This window comes from Haliotis rubra, unplaced genomic scaffold (genome assembly GCF_003918875.1).
Source record: "Haliotis rubra isolate DU_JTF1 unplaced genomic scaffold, ASM391887v1 Scf23, whole genome shotgun sequence".
Taxonomy (NCBI): Eukaryota; Metazoa; Mollusca; class Gastropoda; order Lepetellida; family Haliotidae; genus Haliotis; species Haliotis rubra.
The window spans coordinates 3,274,413-3,295,709 of NW_025766336.1; the positions used below are offsets into that span (position 1 = coordinate 3,274,413).

Sequence of the window (21,297 nt, forward strand, 5' to 3'; positions counted from 1 at the left end):
AAATACATTGTTGCAGGATGTGTTTTAACAAATATTTTAGAACAAGTCTGGTATTGCAGCTGAAGCTGAAAATATCCATGCCTCTTTCAAAATCTCAGGTGCAAAATGGTGGGTTCCGTATATGTGTTTTGCCAAAAAATATGTTCAACGCATACGATCATTTTTTCTCAGCAACATGTTCATTTCAGTATATCCTCGAGTAGAACATAATAAGAAATATGCCGTGTATCAACTGAAGCACCTTTCAAAATACACTAGAGCCGAAACATTTTGAGATAGTTATACCGTATTTGGCGACAGTGCCCACCTATACTGTTTTTGACATATACATAAATAGTGTATTTGACAGTGATATGGTATATTTAGGCATCTTGAATATTTAAAGACAAAGGTTCCTTTTCACAAACACTTCAAATATACTTGAAACTTATTGACTAAATTATCTCCACGTTTATATATATTTGTCATCTGGTAACATGAACTATTTTGCATAAGGTACTGTTACTTAATTTGGATATCATATGTGGATTGCCCTTTTTCTGTGATAGGATTAGTTTTATAATATCGAATCTATTCAGTATTATTACATCTTCAGGTAGCAAAGTTAAAAACATTACCTTGATATATCGGAAGATCAGCGTAATTTGCCATGAACAAATAGAGATGAAACGTTAAGCTGAATAATGTCAGTGATATTTTTTCAACTTACCGACATATTTTTGTATTATTCTGTCAATACATGGACGTGATGAACATATTGGGTGTCTGTGGTGGTATGGTTGACTTAGATTTTTGTGCTTCTCTTCTGACGCTTCACATTTCTCGTTTTTTAAACGTACATGTGTGTTCGATATCCATATAGGGAGAGTCTGTCTGTCTGTCTGTCCTTATGTATTTTCCTGTTTAGATAGTTATCACATTGGAACGAGGAAAATGAGGAAATTCTGTAAGATGTAAGATTACATAGTATATTTGGTGTGGGATGGCCTACAAATTATTAAATTCAAATTCACTGAAATATTCTTAGCAATCGACAGCGCTCAACATTTCTGTTTCCTATCACTTCAATTCTGTTTATGAAATATTTATCTTTTTCATTCTACTTTTTAAACTCTTGAGATATAAAACCGAAAAGTCATGCAAACACTGCGTCAATGACCCCCTGTTTCCCGGCATCTGCTACATCTTCAACGCGTGGATGACACTCAGCCTATCTGGGAGGAGGTGCCCCGTGCTGGTCCTCTACTCAATCAGCCAATCACTGCAGCGGGAGGGAGACTTCGTCACACGTTCTTCCGTGTGATATTGACAAGCCATGTGGGTGGTACCTGTACTTCTTACTTGAGTCACAGGTGTAAGGTGTGGAGAGGAAATCTGCAGGTGTAAACAGGTAATTTAAACATTTTGTTTGTTTTTACAAACGTTATGTGTAAATTAATGTAAATAGGTCACGGCTTGATTTCCGCAATATGATTTGCAATGCGTCTAACCTGAACAAATGCTCTTTAAGTGGCTGATAATGTTGTTCTCTATCGAAACATTTCCTCGACAAAAGTGTTCCACATTCAGTTAACGCGTCGTTGTATCAAGACCTGCGTTCGTCTGAGATCCAGTTGGTCATAATTCACAATTAGTTGTGCATGAAGCATGTTTTGTCTTTAGGAAGATAATTACAATAATGGCCCTCGGGGCGTAGGGCCCAGCATTCCGTGGATATGTGTTCCAACATATTTATACAGTAGATGAACGGTAGATGTGTGTTATTTTCTGTATAATTCTTTGACAGAACAGTCAGTTCTGGAAGAAACCAATTCCAAAGCTGTGTCAGTGTGAAAACAAAATGACTAGGCGCATTAAAGTGATTTCCAACAATATAACAAGACATGTTTAACGCCAATCCAGTAGTAAAACGGATTTTGAATAAGGAACTGTTTTCCCCAATTTATAGTTTTATGTTAATAACAATAATTCTGAATTCATATATTTCATTGATACTTACATGTTATGCTTGAACTTAGCATGGTTAATATTATGTGGTATATCTTTTTATGTTTAAAAATCCAAACAAGACAAGAGGTAATATTTTGCTACCACTCCAATATACAATACAATATATGCTCATGCCAATAATGGTTGTCACCCCCTTCAATTTTTTTATTGGAGAGGGAGTGTAGGGTGTGGGTGTGGGGTGGGGTTGGTGTGGGGAGGGGGGTGACAACCATTATTGGCATGAGTATATTAAAAAACTTCGAAATCGCATATCGACTTTCAGTCAGTTTGAAAATGACCTCAGCTGAAGTCCCTCTGTCAGTCAAGCATCCAGTTCGTATGGCTAGAGATCCATTAATAAAGAACGAAGGAATGACGGTGCAAAGTATACCATCACACTCAACCCAGTGATGTGACTGTTCCGTAACATTTCCGTGTTAGAGATAAACACGACTAAATTTAGCATTTTCACAAAAAATATTTGAACACATTATTATGCTAGTATACATGCATAGTAAACTGTCTATGATTCGTTATAGGGTTGTCGCTGTTTAAACATACTCACTCAGTGAAATATCTAAGCACACGTGCTGCTTGTATATATCATAACCGTTTAAGGGGTAAAGTAGAGGATATGAGTTGTCTGAATGCAAAACCAATATTTAATACATCTCAATATTTAATTTTTTAAAATATGACTGAGACTGCGAAATAAAATTCAGATACGTGAGTGATAAATATAGTTTAATCTCGATATTGTATTGTAAATAAGGTCATAACTTCGTGAAATATATTTTAACAGCAATTTTTTTCTTTTTAATGAAATTACGCTGGTGTGATAGATTTGTTTCCCAGTTCAAGATTTATATATTTTCTACATGGCTGTTTGGAGCTACCTTGTTGATTTTAACTTCACACAATTTCGAGGGGAAGTCAAAATTCATCGAGAATGGTGTATAAAGCCGTTGCAAATCTGCAGAATTTCTGTTGTGATTTTTATCTCGAACCGATCACAGACGAACAGCGAGTGCTCTATTTGATCATAAAATAGACTAAGGATAGCGACAAATTATACTGACGAAATATATTCATATCAACACTAAGTATATGGTATGTAAAGATTAAATCTGAGTTCGGGTGAGATATTTCTATGTATTTTCATGAGCCCGTGACCAACTTGCATGAAATGCATCTTCAGTATATACCAAATCCCCTCAGTCCGGTTTCCATCGCCGTATACCATGCAGAGCACGGGACCAAACCTTTTCGTACAAAGCATCCCCTATTTCCATTTGAGGAGTGTGTATCGCTTCCAGTCAGGTTTAGTATAGCAATCACAACCGAACAAAACATTACAACACATTTAAAGGTATATATTAAAGCTGTAAGGAAGAATGGTATGATATTTTTATTTTAAAATTTTATTTCTTGGTCCTTGTGCTGTTTGAAATGATGAAAAAGATGTTTAAGCCGTGATGGTTGAAAACATCTGTGTGATGTCATTCTGCTGCTTGAACGCTGCATTCTTTGTCAGGAATGGACAGTGGCATGCCAATGTTTTTTGCCTGCATTATCTCGAACACAGTCCGATTAATGTACTCTGCTATTTGTCTCGAAAGTGATGTGACTGATTAATATTTTTTGTTGCTACTCGAGCACTAATGATTTGAGGATGTGTGAAACCTCAGAGACGGCGACGCACGGTAGAATGGTGTTCGTATATTCTCCTTAGCACCCGCCACGGGCCCATTATTCACAACAGATCACGAACAGTATGAAATATTCAATTGTTTCTGAAATATGTCGTACAGTCTGGGTCCATCATACATTATATGAAAGCACTCCAACAAACACAGATTACCTTTCCATTTCATTCGACAGCCAACTAGGTGCATAAATAAGGTTTAACAAACTGTGATATTTATATATGACGTTTTTAACGATGTCATTCTGTCATCGTATCGTATGAAGTTCCGTACGATTGTCATTATTATTTTACGGGGAAGAAGACGGCTTTCTGCGTGACACTTATTTGACATAATGGGGAAAATGCGTTTGTTCAATTCTATAAATTAACTTAATTCAATAATCTTACGATTTGACTTAATTTTACTTCAGTTTTATCCGAAGCGATTCTAAAACATCCTGAGCTACGTACAACATTTGAAATCTCTGATTTCATTACTAGGAGAGGGGTTGGAAATCGGCATTGAACTTTCAGGATGTCATAATTATATTGAAATATTTGTGCTTATTATGCTGTCGAAAGAATCTCTCATATTTGAGTAAGTGAGGAATCCCCGTTGACATTACAGTGCTCCATTTATTTACGGAATTCCTATGCAAACATTTGACTGTATAATAAGATACGCTTAGCTTAATCGACTATTTTAGACAACCGCCGGAATGATAATATTAATATGGTATTTCTTTTAGTCAGTCGTGCCTCGCCTAAAGGTTTACGCCCTGTATTCGGTGTTGATACTGCATACAATATATCCCCGAAATAACCACATTATCGTCGACATTTGTTCTGTTTGTGTCTATTATCGAGGTGTACATTCCTGTCTGATAACCAAAAGATGAACACAGAGAGTCGTTCCATTTCTCACATCATGTCCTCCTTCGCATTGTGGTGTTATCTCCCCTGTCTATCACTCGTCTGACACGCATTGTCACCAGGTGGCGCTATCCGTAACCGGGGTATCGTCTGTGCAGGCAGGGTGGGGCACACACAGAGAATGTCTGTGTATCGATGAGACGTCTAGATGAGATGTCTGTTTGTGATTGTCGATTTATATTGAATGTAAAATTATGTATTGATTTAGGAATATTCCCGGGACCTATATTCTCACCTGAAATGATTCTTGGCCAGAAAAGGTCCCCTGTATTTTATGGTAATGGCAATAGCCAACTAATATGGGGATCGCTGACCCTCCTCTGTAACTCTTCCAAATGCCTGTCATCCTACGATGCCACAGATCGTTGTTCAACCATCGATCACTCGTTTGTCTGGTCGCCGTGATATAGCTGGAATAGTGTTGACTGTGGCATTAAACAAAAAGGACTCACTACCAAGGAATGAAATAGCTTGAACAGTGTATTTCTGACTATTTCAATTCACAAGAATGTAAAATGTTTAAGTGTAGTATTCAGTGATGAAACATTGGTATGTCACCTATACCCTCACTTGTTAAATTGTTTTAACATATTTTAGGAATGAGAATGTGCAAAACGGAACATTCCTGGACGAAAGAATCCTGCAACTACTCTCACTCCCTTCCCCTTCCCAGCTGAAAACAAAACCTCATCGAAATCATGCCAAAACATAACCGCTCTCCTATTGTCATTGATAATAATAGGTAGAAAAGTAACCAGGAATTGGAGGAAATGTGAAAAGAAATCACAAAAGAATTATTAGAATTCAAATTCATCTTAAACATGGCTACTTTTTTTTGGATTTGTAGACATTTACTGCAGTTCAGTGACAACAGCACGAATAAGTAGGAGGAGTGTGTTATCCCATGTTATTGCATTGAATGCAAAGCCAAATGTAAAAGTTAACACGTCTTCCTCTGAATTTTGGGGAGGCAGGATAGCCTATTGGTTAAAGCGTTAGCTCGTCACGCCGGGTTCGATTCCCAACAATGGGTGCAATGTGTGAAGCCCATTTCTGGTGTCCCCCGCCTCGATATTGCTGGATTATTGCTAAAAGCGGCGTAAAACCATACTCACTCATTCACTCTACGTCTGAATTTAACAAATGAAAACATTTCACAAAATAACGACTTTCCCCCTGCCTGGACACTTTAGAATCCTGGACAAAACCATGAGCCCTGGCAAGGATCATCAGGATTTCCTATCTGGCACTTGGTATGGATCAGTTGTGATGAGGTCCAGTCATTGCCGACCCAAATTCATCATCAGTATACCTTAAGTATCACCTGTTACAGCCACTGCAGTTTTCACATCAGTTTTTGAAGAGAATGGTTTTGCCAACATTGCCAACGTTGGGCCAACGTCCGAATGCTATCTGGGGATGTGATTTTGGAATTACCAAGGTCACTTTGATATGATTTATGAGTGGTGTTTGAATCCAGTTGTAGCGTCAAGCTGTTCCTGGTGACAGCCGAGACTCATCCATTTTTAGAAAATCATTAATTCCAGAGATAACAGAGGTTTGACCGTCCACGCTTTATTAACAGGCGATGTCATGCCGGGTATATCGGCCATCTTGGGCTTCTGTACCGTGTTTAAGCGCCACCTTATTTATAAATATGATATTTTTTTCGTTTTACAACACAAATGGGTTATGGTGTTATTTTGGGAATGTTTAGTTTTTACCCATAGAAACGTTGTGACACTGGCCGACTTCATTTTTTAAATTGTCAGTCTGTGACAAAATGTGTCTTTAAGACTCTAGGAAAAATGAACTCAAGATGTAAAGGGATGTTGTTTTTAAATGTTGTCCTTCGTTACCTAGGCTTTATAGGGTATCCGGTGAAAGCGTTATTGACAAGTTTGATAATCTATCAAATTAGGTTTCAAAAGCTTTTCAAAGAGCTTGTGTATAGAACCCATATCGAATCCCGATAAGGCAGTGAATTGAGAAAATATTACGGCATGTGTTAATCAAAAAGTGTCAGTACAAACCAATGGAAATTCACCTTAATGATAATACAACGTCAGATTGCAGCTTAGATAAACATCGTAATGATATACCTGTCTGTAGGGCTAAAGAGGGGAGGTAACTGTTGTTGGGCATGAAAATGTCCGACAGGTAAATAGTCCAATTAGTCGCATGTTATTACAGCAGACGATAAATCCCTGTCTTCTGATTGGTTGAAAGGCAGACAGCTCCGCCTCTCTTGTTGACAGGTCGATCTCATGTTAATGACAGCTCTTCTCTGTCATATAACGGTCACTCAGATGCTCTACAGTCAAGTAGGACGCCATTTCGGAACATTTCGGAAACGTATTTAGGAAATACACCGCCATGAAAGATAGACACAGTGCATGGTGAATCACTGCAGGAGTTAGCTGAATGTACCTGTAATTTACGATCCTCAGGTGAGTGTTTGCAATATATCCCACATGAACATAAGGTGCCCTGTTTACATACATCAAGCGTGTTATCTAACGCTTGTTTACAATGCAGGTTATTTCAGTGAAATACCCTATCTGTTTTACACGACAGACCGCTATATTCTGTCCACATCAAACACGATCGAATACCCCTGAGAAGCATACCGTCAAGTTCAAAAACAGTATTGTAGCCTACTACATATAAATGTATCCCCATTCCACCCCGTGTCTCTAAACGACATGAGTTATGTGGAAAGGGTTTTGTCGCTTCTATTATAATTATTTGTATGTTATTCAACGAAACATTATATTATTCATATAAAACATCATTAAAACAAACGTTTTTGCACACAGTGGGGTAACTGGGTTTCTTGTGGCATGAATGCATAGGTATCTTTACCCTCCCGATATTTATATACCGTTCCTTAACATTAGTTTTGTGTGTGATATAACTGATTTGTCAGAGTGATGGACGTCCGATGTAGTGTTGACTTGTCATCATGCGTTTGCTTACACCACCCTGCCCTCCTGCCTCCTCCTCGCTCCCTGCAGGTGTTAGTCCGCTACGCAATACCCCTCTTATACCTGACACATATGTTTTGGAAGAATATCTACGATTAAATTGAGACCCTTCATAGATCAATCAAATATCTCATCAGTATGCAGAGTCTACTCAAACGGCATGAACGAGAATGTTGAGTTGAGTGCGCGTTGAGCCTTTCCTCCGACTCTATTGAGCAATAGGGCAGATCTGCAAGGTGCTTGTCCTTCTATCAAACTCTGTATAAATAATGTCTACCATGAGTCGGTCGTGGTTTACAGTGTGTCATTATACTGTACTCGATCTATCAGGTGGAGTAAAGAGTCATGTACTCACGTCCACGTACTCACTCACTCACTCCATCATCGTCGACACCGCCTTGATGTAGTAGCTGAGGACGCCATTACAACTACAAGTACCCACGTGTACCTCAATATATATCATATGTCACGTAATTTAAATATATCACCTAATTTTAATAATAACATCATCGACAACTACAAAACCAATATCACCTGATTGAACACATATTGTAGCGTCCCAACAATATTCCCTCCTCTACAGAATATTACATTTTCATACTTTAGAAGTTTTGTATACGTACTACATGTACATTGTCTCGCTATACTGCTGGTCTACTATTACCGGGGGTCGGTGGGGTAGCCTAATGGTTAAAGCGTTGGCTCGTCACGCCGAATACCCGGGTTCGAATCCCCACATGGGTACAATGTGTGAAGCATATTTCTGGTGTCCCCCCGCCGTGATGTTGCTGGAATATTGCTAAAAGCGGCGTAAAACCAAACTCAGTCAGTCAGTCTACTATTACAAGAGCGTCTCGTTTTCAATCGCCTACTCCTAGGCCTGCATCTATCTGATGCTATGAGCTACAGACCCTACTGGTGAAATATTAGTATTTTAGTCTTAAACAACCACAACCCTACAACACATTACTGTTATGTATAGTCACAGCTGTAAGTACTACAGCTTAGTCTAGTGCCTAGTTAAATGTTACTACTAGCCTTGTACTACAAGATGTCTAACAATTGCTGCTTATCTGGTACCAACGACAACGCGTCTTAATTTACGACAGCTACTATGTCTATGATAATGTAAAATGAACTTTGTTACTATGGCTACTTCCACCACAGCCTATTTCTACCACGAGCTACTTCTATCACAACCTACTTCTACCATTATTTCTAATGAGGCTAGCATCACCGTTGCTTTCTTAAATCATGTTCTCTATATCTAAACAAGACAACAGCATAACAATGTAAACTAAACTGATCTCATAAACACGCAACCAAATGAAGGTTAAAAGAAAGAAATGTTAGAAGTCACAAGACTAGGAAATATTTTACAGGGAAATGTCTCTTCCCGATTCAGAGAAAGTAAATATATTTTTTTGCAGAAGCGCAACAAGATAAACAGCGGGATACAATAAATTTAGATTTAATGACTATAAATTTAAATGAAAGCTTGACGCGTCAAGCCGAGGACACTCGTTCTTAAAATCAGACCAAGCATCAACACTGTACCTCATAAGCACTGTGCTTTAAAACTAATCCTCCTTCTATTCGGGTTCGCTTGTAGATTGCAATCAGCGTGTGAGACGCTGGTACGATACGTCACTCATAACACTGACGCGGACACCTCGAGCATCGTCTCTGTGTGGTCCTCTTGTGGAAAGGGCATCCCTGCCACTTGTACACCCTTGGCGTTCGTTGTCCCCCCTGCACTTATTGACCATCTCAGATCAAACGGCGTAATAAGTGTCCAATCACCAACTTCAAACATACACCTGGACAAGACCAGAAGTAGGTATCGACACCCTTGTAATACCCATACATTAAAGTCAAGTACGTATTTCCATTTCATACACGGATTAAGGTAGGGCTCTGTACTAACGGGTATTATTATCCGTTCCACTTATTCCACGTAATATAGCTTATACTTTCACGTAAACAGATTATTTTTGAAAAATACAAAACACCTTTGCAATAATCAGTGCATTATTATAAGCAATATAGAAGAAACAGACAGAAATTCGGCTTTAAAATTTAATTTCGACGAATTGATTTGATGACATACTCTTCGTTGCTATCAAACACTTTTCATCTTGTATCTGCTGTATATTGTTGCAAAAATATATAAATATATTTCTGTGTACGAAGTAGGCCCTGTTTTGTCATGTATAAGAATGGTAGATTATTTCACACAAATGTAACTTGAGACTTCGTCCGAAAATATGTATTATAATTATTTATGTTACTGGGTGTATTCAAAACAAAAGATAATGCTTATTTTTCTCAAACAAATTTGGACTGTAAATCAAAATAACTTTTAACATCAAGGCGAACTCTTAAAACGTTGAAACACGCTTGGTTTAACTCAAAAATGTTTTCTAAATTTCTTTTGTTTGCTTATTATTTATTGTGAAGGAAAAATTTCAAAACTAATCACAGTTACAAAAATGTGTAGGAGTAGGCTGACGTCAGGAGCCTGAAACTGCAGATTTCCTGGTCAAATATATTGTTGTGTGATTTTCGCAGAAAATAAACAAAGACCGTTGCATACAGCGCTTGAGTTTATCAAAACGGAGTCGGCGAGTCTGCCGTTTTTGTCTGTTGGCCTTGATGTAGTGCTGTAGGAGCTAGACAGTACTCGTGAAACACCCGGCTGCTTTCACCTTAAACAGGATTGATCACAGAGTGTCAAATAAATTCTAAGAATGCGATTAAAGATGTTATATCGGTCAACTTGGTCTCTAACACACACTGTGCAGAATGGATATCTCCAAACCAAATCGACAGTACAGATGACATAACCGGAAAAAAAATATGAACTCAATATGACTAAATTGACCAATAAATTCAAGCTCTCCTGGCCGGCTGAGTAAAAAAATATTTGCAAATGCACCAAAACCCCTAAGAAAAAAGGTATCCTAAAATTCCAAACTGAGTTCTGAAATCGGTCTGCGTGTGGTATTAAATTTTCCTGTGGTTCATTAACTGCCATGTTTTTGACATAAATATACGCGTCAATAACAAAAGCAGATCTGTTGAGGGGAGTTGCCCATAGATTATCTGGTGACACAGTGACTTAAGCTTCAGTTTGTAGCGTGATAGGGACTGTTCATTGGCCCACTAAACTATGTTAAAACATGATGTATATGGTTGCTATAGCCTAAAGTATTGGATGTTATTCAAATAATACTTCAACAGTCTGGAGATGTATTTGCTGAAGATTCACTCAAGTGTCTCATCACAATACATAGTAAATCGTAAGCTAGTTTAACCAATGTAATATCACGCATTGTCTTTAAGTGGTGTCTAGAATCTGCATATCAACAGACATGGATTATATAGAAACGACTGTAGATGTTATTTTCATACACCCGAGTAGGAAGTATTTTGTCGCAAAATAACTTTAAGCCAATACTGATGCGCAATATTGTGACAAATCCATTCTACATATTTGTTTTAGAATGAATTTATTACATATTTTTCTCATTTGCTACTGACGACAATATGTACGAGAGATATCTACAACCTGTGATTGCGTGAAGATATATTGTACAGTCGACGAAACGAATTTATGTGTCATTTAAACGTTATCATGGAACTTTAAACCGTTCTCCGAAATCATAGAGACTTCACTTTTTATGACTGATTTTCTACAAACACAATAGGTTTTACATCGTATCTATGGTTATTCGAAATATAACTCATAGCTCAGGTGAACAATAAGTCTTTTCGATGTGAGAATGAGATCATGTTTAATCATGGATTCTCACGCTGGACATTGCTAGATTTTCGATATGAATATTGTGATAATTATGAAATAGAGGTCAAAATATCTTTATCAGTATTGATTACTTGAAATTTTGCACTATTATGAATACTCGCGAAAGGATGTGTAATTAGGTTCATTAATAAAGTCATTGTAATTTCTCTAGAATGTTCTTCTTAGTGTATGGGGATGATATATTCACTCTGTCATGTTTACATGTTCACATTCACAGAGTGGTATTGGAATTGAGAAGTGGATGGGGGTGAGTGATGAGAATGGGTGAGATGTTTTCTCAATGCTTCACACGTAAATCTGGGAATATATGTCTTTAAGTATATATTCGACAGTTTTAGTTTTGAATGTAAGTACGAAGACGCAAAATGAATTAAAACAGGTTGACGAAAACATAGCAAATCTTTACCTTTACCTTCTATCCCTAACCAAATGAACAATGTCACTGATAGCACGATGAGATCAATGTCATCTATAAAATCTGTTCAAGACCGTCCTGGTGCAGGTGACCAATACCAGTATAAGTCAAATGAAATTATGTTCGGTCCAGTTCGTAGACAATAACACTCATATAACACTAAAATGAAAATGGTGCTAAGTTTTTTGCTTGAAGCTATAATCTAAACGTTGTTTGGCACAGGCTGGAATGCGATCTCAAGATTCATATCTTTAAAAGAATTGACACTGTCCCTGTAATTGATGAATACTACTTTATGGCAAGGTGTAAACGAGGAAAGCAAGAGCGTACGCCTACAGAAGGAATGATTCACTAAACATTGCATTTGACCAAAACATTACCAAAGTTATCTAAAATACTAGGCTGAAAACCATCGCCTCAACACTGCCAACTTAATGTCCTAAACATTGACAAAATACTTCACGATCGAATAAGCCTTTCTTCTTTGTTTCACTTAGCCACTACAAACCAGAGTGGTATACCTTCTTTTGTCGGGCAGCTGAGGAAGTAGGAAATCAGCCTGGAGACTGAGGACAAATGAAATCAGAAATAAAGTTGTTTTTGAGCCACCAATACAAGTGTCAGCGTCACGGCACCTCCTGACAAGGGAAGGGATTCTTTTTGAAGCATTTCAATGGGGTGTTATGGCAGTAGATTGCAGCTATACCTAACCCAAGGCCTACTCCCTCAATTAGTTTTCCGTCCCCTCCCGGGTGTCAAAATCCCTCACCCTAGTTGTGGGGGATAACGCTCATTCAGAAGGGGTTTGATAAATGGGAAGGTGGCTTGGGTGACGCGAGGGGGGACCACGCTGATTTGGGGAAAATCAATCATCAGCTACCCCAGCCAGTAGACACGAACGCCGATCGCTGGATTTGTCAATAGTGGATTATTATAGTTGGTATTTATAGATGGCATTAAGTTTAACCATTATATGATTCGCTGGGATCTCCTATCACACGGCGGTGTGTGGGGGCGATGGTTGACACAATGCTACGGTAAAGCGTCTTACAGGCGCCTGGTATTACAGCGAGTATAACCCCCTAGATGCAACCATCGCAACTAAGGCCGTAAGTCTAACCGAGAACATAATGAAGAAATGTTAGTTTGTGATTTCATCTCGATGCATATATCAAAGTCATTCTTATGTTCCCAACGTCCTGATTAATGTTTCTTGGATTGTCAGCTCCATACAGTAATCGTCGATTACACCGGTAGTAATAAGAGCAGTATGTAAAACGTGGAAGACTTGCATTAAGTCGGACTTCCTTCTCAAACCCATCTGACACAAAGTGATAATACTGAAATACTGCTGAAAGCGACCTTAAACCGAACTCCCATATTCACTCGCGTTGTCTAAATTTGACAGTTAGACAATTCAATTCAGTAATAACATTAATATAACATATTATGACTTTCATGGACTATATTGAGGAGTTAAACAATTATAGAGTTTCTCAAGTGGTGAGACAAATTCCATCACTGAGCTTCTCCTTATTGGTGGTAGTCCACAGTCTGTCAATCAGCAGTGGGGACCAGTTGCCATGATGGAGGAAGGGCAGAGCTGGAATCCCGACATTTGTGTGAACCCAGGAAGTAGAAAATCAGCCTGGAGACTGAGGACAAATGAAATCAGAAATGAAGTTGTTTTTGAGCCACCAATACAAGTGTCAACGCCACGGCACCAGACAACGGAAGGGGTACTGTTTGAAGCATTGCAATGGCGTGTTATGGCAATGGATTGTTGCTGTACCTAACCCGAGGTTTTCTCCCTTAATTAGTTTTCAGTCCCTTCCCCATCATTCTCTATCTGTGAACAGCTGGAATATTGTCAGAAGATCCTCACGAACGTGTCGGTCACTGTATGTAGCAATGGGTCCGATGCAGTGTACCTTTGATGGTCTCCTGGTCAATCATTGTCTGAAATCCCAGTTCATCTTTGGTGATGTCCTAAGCCATCTGGCGGTGTCTTAATCCATCTTTGGTTGTGTCCGAAAGCAATTTTCGTGAGGTTCCAGTTAATGTCCGAATTCATTACATGTGATGTCTAATTTATCATGGGTGACTCAATCAGTCCTTGATGGTGTCTGACTCAATCTTTCGTAATGTCCATCTTTGTAGGTAACCTCAGTCTATCTTTGTACATGTACTTGGTCCCAATTCAGCTGTAATGGTGACCAATTTGACCATTGCTGGAAATCTGATATGGCATTTAAGTGGTCCCAGAAGATCTGCATCCGAATTCATCGCTGAAGATAATCCTGTTCATCTTCATAGCTGATTTGGGGCGGTGGGGTAGCCTAGTGGTTAAAGCGTTGGCTCGTCACGCCGAATACCCGGGTTCGAATCCCCACATGGGTACAATGTGTGAAGCCCATTTCTGGTGTCCCCCGCCGTGCTGTTGCTGGAATATTGCTAAAAGCGGCGTAAAACCAAACTCAGTCAGTCAGTCATAGCTGATTTCAATTCACCTGTAGCGGTGACCCTAATTGATCTTCGTTGGTGGCAACAATATATATTTATAGGTGTCCCTAAATGGTTTAGGTGATCAAAATCCATCATTGAAGGTGTCCCTGTCAGTCCTTGTTAATATACTCAGACAGTCTTTGAATCTTTGAAACTCAACATGACTGCAGTGGTGGCCATAAAGAAAAGAATATTCGTTTCGCAATAATCTTGAAGGTAGTCAGAGTTGTATTTGCCCATAAAACATATCCACTGAAAAGTAAAATTAAATCGCAAGTACCGATTCGTAAAGAGCTATACCCATGAATCATTGTGCATTTACAACTCAGCTTAACAAAAATCTAATAATAGTGGAGAAATCTCTTACTCCATCTATTTTAGGGGTTGTGGATAACATAGTCGTCTAAGGCGCCTAGATTCACACAAGGATCTGTAGCTCGAATCCGAAATTCGCCTTTTAACGACATGTGAAACGTCTCTAGATATTTTCGACTTTCCTCCCACATAATCTGACACGCTATGACTGAAGTAATGTTCAGAGCGGCACATAACACAACCCGCTCATTCACTCAGTCTTTTGAATGGATGCGGATGATCTAATTAAAGCCGCGTTCTGAATTTGTTCCCATCACATGTCTCCATTGTCCCCCTAGACAACAAACGTTACTTTCATGTGTTGTGTATGTATTAATGGTCGAAACTTCCATCTGTTTGCTCGTATATTGACATCTAACCACACTCTACGCAAATCACTTTATCAACTAATACATTACCGTTACTATAACCTTATCACCTGTCAAAATGCCGAGCTTTCCATTCCGTCCGCCATGAGAAGTAGTTCGTGCGTAAAGATAGCACCTTAAGTGCCCTCAGTGAAGCTTACGTGCATATTGAAAGTTTAACAACATGCGACTGCGATGTGGGACTCGGCAACATATGAGTCTAGAAGTACCTCCCTTCACGCCCGTGTGGCAGCAGGAGGATGCACCGGAAAGGGAAATGGTTGTGTTGGTGGCTTACGCGAACTGGCCACAGATAACTCCTCACACTGTTAGGAATTAGACGGTCATGTCACGAGCTTCAGCTTCAAACGTGACCCTTCGACCATTGTAGTTTTGTTTGATCGAAACACGTTCTGCCGTTATAGCTGTGTATATTAATGGCTGTAAATTATCTCATGTTCGCTTACTCCATGTTGATGAACAACTGTGAAATAAACCCTCGCTCTACAGGTTCTACTTTTCCAAACATACTTGGTCGCTCGGAAGTAAATATATTTTGATATTGCACATCCAGATCGGTCTTGAGTAATTGTTGGCCGTTGGTCTGTCGACCTGATGATTCAGTTGGTGTTAATCTTATGACGCACAAGGATATTTGTCCCTGTTCCTAGCAAAATATCCCCACAGACTCAATCTAAAAATGTACTTCCCTAAGCTTAAAAACCCAAGAGTTTTCCCTCTCCTTTCCTCTACTTCCCTCTACTGCAGTTGATACATCAGGAAAATGTTTGACGTGTCGTCTTCTCAGTTGCTGTCTTTCCTCAGATTCCATGCTGGACGTAGTTAGGAAGAGGGGCGATTGTTCAGCAGCAGTAAACTGTTCATTACAGCTTATCTCCCGCTATAAATGTCTATGTAATTCACAGAACACAATAGCCAAGTGTCAGCAGGCAGCAGACGACACAAGCTGATAAAATAGGACACACACACGTACAGCGGTAGCAGACGATATAGCTGTGGAATTTATATAACCAGGTCTTACTGTTGGAATAGAAATATAGCAGTAGAAATTCGTGTGTTAGCCTCAAAGTGGAAACGTCGGTTGCAGATGCAGGTATGTTTTACTAGCAGACGACATCCCGGTCAAAGTCCAGATCTATACTATCTGTGAGTATGACCGCAGTGGTTTAGTCCTTGTCGGGGTCTCTCGGCTGATTAATGAAACCTTGGCAGGCAACACAACAAGCCGTCTTTTCCCTGCTGATCAGCCCTCTCCATGTTACCACGTTGAATCACAAGGAGATTGGACTAATGTACGACCTAAGTGTTTAGTTTGTGCTTACTGATTAGTTGTGTTTCTCGTTCCAGGCAGACCAATCTGATAGTGACCGCTACACCGACCACAGTGGGATATACAGCGGAAGGCAGCACATGGCGAACTGAAGGAAATGACTCCAGCATCAGCTCCAAGTAAATTTGTCTCTCTGTGGGTGGTGATTTCCGGAGCTGTCGACATTTAGTGCAGGACTTGATAACACCAGGAGGTGGAATTGTGATACAACAGGGGATTCCAGGAAAATATTCTCTGACGTTTTCAGCAGCATGTTGAAGTTTGAATTAGACTAGCCTGGAGGGAGTGGTCCTGAGGATGCATGGTACGGAAGTAATGGCGGCTGTCCATAGTGCTCCACATCTTCCTCCACCAATCCAGGTACATAACTTCCCATCAACCATACTTAAAAAGAACTACGAACCGTATGTACGGGGTGTCGACAATCATTACGTCAACGATTTTGAAGACGATGACGACTTCAGTGACCATGACTCGCACTATTCCGAAGACCTCCAAGACGACCTTGATCGAGTTGAAGTGGTACAAAAGGTACCCAATATTACCCAACAATTACTGGACTTTACAGAAATGGTGAATGCAGATATCAAAAGGTTTTTTGGTCGGAATAAGAACGAAGAAGATTCGTGTGACATATACGAGGACAAATGGATGCCGACCAAGTCAGGGCGTGAACTGTATTACGCAGATCTTCTGAGAGTGGCTCAAGGAGATGTAGATGTGTCCAAAACGAAGGAGGTTGTATCCCCGATCTCACTGAAGACTGACTCTGATAACAGGCATAGGTTTAGTGGAAAGCTTGATGCCAAGGTAGGACTAGGTCCACTTAATGAACTGTTTGACTTCGGTCTTCGACCTTCTATTATAGAAAAAGACAATAAATTTAAGAGATTAAAACGAGTGAAGTTAGATGACCAGAAACAGACTGATGTGGTTCCCATGCATGACCGTACGTTTCCAGAATCCTTCTGGAAGGAACCTGGTAGTGACCGGCCAACGGATAACCATAAATCTGAATCAACAACCCCGGGTATTCTGAACTCTTCCAAGCCTCCAGACTTTAGTGATCTGCTTCAAAGTTGGACAGGGGGACACAGTAATTTCCCAGAAGAGATGTCTAGTGAGGGGAGTATGGACTCTTCTACCCCAGCTGATATACAACACTTGTAGCAGGCGATATATTTGTGTGTCAAGCTGAACACAGAAAATACCAAGAAGACGACATTCGTGTTGCATCAAGTGTCCATGCAATCAGAGCTTAAGATCCTGATAGTCCTGGAAATGACGGAAAATGTTGTGTTTCGGAAACTTGTGTCTTTGGAGTTTCATTCATACAAATGACACAATCACTGCCACCGTGCTATGGTTACTAGCGCTATTCGTAGAATCTCTGAGGTGATTGATTGAATGTTATTCGTAAATGTAGATCAGAACAGGCTAGAACCACCCACATGGCTCTCTGATCAGACCGAAAAAGCCTCTCACTTCAAGATGTCCAAGAACTAAAGGATCCTTACAGAATATGTTGTACTGGACACACTATCTTCATGTGAAGGAACCTTGCTGTGTCATAACGGAAACAGCAGGCCCTTCAGTACGGACTGACTTCAGGATCTCACAATATTCATGAACTTACCCACGCCTCACTTAACCACTTATTTTGCATGTATCCATGCTGGACATAGATCTGAGACTATGTAAGCCATATGTTCATATTATTATCTGGAATCACTTTCTTTCTCACTGCCAGTGACAATATAATGTAGTTTCATGTCAGTTGTCAGTTTTTATGTTAGTGGCTTGTATGTATATTAGCTTTCATACAAAGAGGTCATGTGCACAGATTAGATCACGATAATCACTTAAACCATTTATAAGTATTTTGTATACTGTTTGGAAGAACTACATTTGAAATATCTACATATTAATGGAAAACTGACGTAAGTGCAATGCAAGATATTATCTTAATGTAGTTCCATTATACATGACATGACTAACAATTGCTAATACTTAATATCCTTCAAAAATCGAGTCTGGTACGTTCAGTTGACATTCTTTCGAATTGAGGAGATGTTAAGGGTATATTCAAGCACTGAGAAAGCTATGTTTCATTTATTGCTCACTTACACAGGGTACACTTTCAGTGCAATTGTTTGTAACGACATTTATCAACATATCTCATTAATTGCCACTCCCCATGAAGAGACAATGAACAATTCTGTAGTTATAAGCAAATGGATGCCCATGGTCTTCCGAATGCCAGTTGTTCTCGATTGGATAAGATTACTGAGATGACACGGAGAGGTTGTAATTTCATTTGAGAACTATACAATTTCAAATATTTCAACATTTTACGAAATGACTTTCAAAGATTCCATCAAAGGCATTATCGTATTAAATGACGACAAAATGTTCTCTTTATATGTTTGATTATTGATATTTTAACATTTCTGGATATTAATAAGGCTTACGTACACGTTTCTCTTATTTTACATTTTGTTTTGTCTATTTTATCTTGGCACAATGTAAAACCAGTAGCGTCTGTAAAACTGATACCTTAGGAAAAACTGATACTTGTGTCAGCTTTGAAATCATGACTGTTTATTAATTGATCGATGTATGAGATAGGAATGTATAAGCAAAATAAATCACGTCTTACAAACCACTTTCCGTGTGCTTCTTTAGTAGGAGTGTATAATCAAAAACGGAACACATATTCTTCTTCTTCCTCTTCCCGGAGAAGTGATTCTAACATTGTTGGGGCGGTGGGGTAGCCTAGCGGTTAAAGCGTTCGCTCGCCACGCCGAAGACCCGGGTTCGAATCCCCACATGGGTACATCGTGTGAAGCTCATTTCTGGTGTCCCCCGCCGTGATATTGCTGGAATATTGCTAAAAGCGGCGTAAAACCAAACTCACTCACTCACTCTAACATTGTTAGTTTCCATTTTCCCTACCTACATGACAAATAAAAAACCCGAAATGTTTTCGTTATGAACGTGTCGTGTTGGTGTATTGTTTTTTCATGTGACGTCCCCTGTAACTGAACTGACTGAAAATGTTACTAAGATGTGTTATGCAAGTGAAATTGAAAGAATAACGTTACAAAGCGTTTATCTTCTCAGAATCCACAATCAAAGAAGGCTGTTATTGAGAATACATTAATAAAAAAAATTATCATTAAAGTAAAGAGTTTATCCGTGACATAAGGTAATAACATAACACCATATATGTCACACCCGTATGACATAAGTATGCAAATTTGATAGCCGGAAGTGGGTCTTTTCTTCGCCTATTGCCCGGTTTGATTCGAGATATCAAAAATATAGTTTTGATTATTCTGCAAAACTCTGTACAAGTATAAATTTTAAAATAAGCCGGGGAACTTATTTTTCTCAGAGAATAAATATGCCAAAAAGGAATTAACAGGTTGTGTATTTCGGTTCACAATAGAAAACGTATCCATACGCACGATGTATACGTACACGATTTCGACAAGTTTCTGATGCATATAATTCTTACAGTATTGTGAAAATGTTGTTGTTTTTAAGTGAGAAATATCGCCGAAGCCTAGGCAAATACCTATCAACTAACACTCAGTTGATATATTATATTTTCTAAATTAAATAACATTTGTCATGAATCCCGTATATATGGCATTGTTACATTTTTTTGGAGTTTTTCGGAAGTATGTGCAGTAAAAATGACACAAATGAACATATAGATCATATTCTATGTTTAAAACTGATCTTTTTATTTTAACCATGTCAAATACAATGCAGTAAGTTACCGAGACAACGGGACACATGGAACTGGCACCCATGTATGGGCGCCAGGTCTACTCATACACTACGATAAGTAATAATTATGAAGTGAAAGTTTATTGAAGTTCAAAAACCCGTAGACTACATATGGAATAAAAATGTATGTGACAACATCTTATTTCAGGTTTGCATATTAGATTTCTAACAGACTCGTAAATACATGTGTAAATATGATGTTTATAATGTAACGTGCGCTTGACCTTAATGAGCTGATATTCTGAACGTGGCAACTTCATCTTTCGCATAGATCACATTATCTGCAGGTTCAATCAGGAGATAAACATATTGTATTTGAAAATCAGAGGTATATAATTATAATAGCTCTTAATAAAAAAATAAAACTATCATAATTTCGATATATACCTCTGATTTTCCAACACAGTACGTTTATCTCCATTGTACCATAACCGCGTTATTAAGATTTAAAAACAATACATACTGAGCTGGAAAATAATATAATAATAATAAATGTGAACTTATAATGCGCCTTTTCCATGCACAAGGCCCATGCTCAAAGCGCTAACAAAGTGAGTGGATAATAATACATATATACAATAAGGGACTAGTTGCTAGTCATAATGCAGTGAAAACAGGTGAGTCTTGAGAAGTCGTTTGAAGGAATAAAAGTCAACTGCTGATTTAATGGTGATAGGGAGAGAGTTCCAGAAAATCAAAGAGAGATATATAACGTGATTATATACCTCTGAATGACTTTGATAAGCCAATCACAATCCAGTGTTTATCTGAAGTCATGGTAGAATGAATAATATATCATAGGGACGTTACAAATAACGCTTGATAAATATCACCTGTAGGTTTCAATTATCCATTTCAAGGACTGGATGCACGAACGCATTATGTCTATTTCCATGTAAACAGGTTAGAAGGCAAGTAACATGAATGCTTTAAAGAGAAAATATTTTATACATTTAAATTGTTATAGTATAGAAGCCTAATTGAACGTCAAAAAGATGTGCCATCTGTGCCGGTAGACATTGTCTCCTCGCAGACACACACAACTCCACAGCAATTGTAGAATGTTCATGATACAGTATCTAGC

The 21,297-nt window shown here is 38.7% G+C and overlaps 1 protein-coding gene across 3 annotated transcripts; it reads left to right on the forward strand.

Moving 5' to 3' along the window:
• Window positions 1-1,342: 1,342 nt before the first annotated feature.
• LOC124278010 (protein PERCC1-like) lies at window positions 1,343-19,081 on the forward strand. Of its 3 annotated transcripts, XM_046713738.1 has the most exons (3): window positions 6,912-7,059; window positions 9,209-9,432; window positions 16,433-19,081. In XM_046713738.1, the coding sequence occupies exon 3, from the start codon at window positions 16,713-16,715 to the stop codon at window positions 17,583-17,585; it is 873 nt and encodes a 290-aa protein (XP_046569694.1). In that variant the 5' UTR covers window positions 6,912-7,059; window positions 9,209-9,432; window positions 16,433-16,712; the 3' UTR covers window positions 17,586-19,081. The 3 variants fall into 3 exon arrangements, with proteins under 3 accessions (XP_046569695.1, XP_046569694.1, XP_046569693.1); XM_046713739.1 differs by lacking the exons at window positions 6,912-7,059; window positions 9,209-9,432 and adding an exon at window positions 1,343-1,390; XM_046713737.1 differs by lacking the exon at window positions 9,209-9,432.
• Window positions 19,082-21,297: the final 2,216 nt, after the last annotated feature.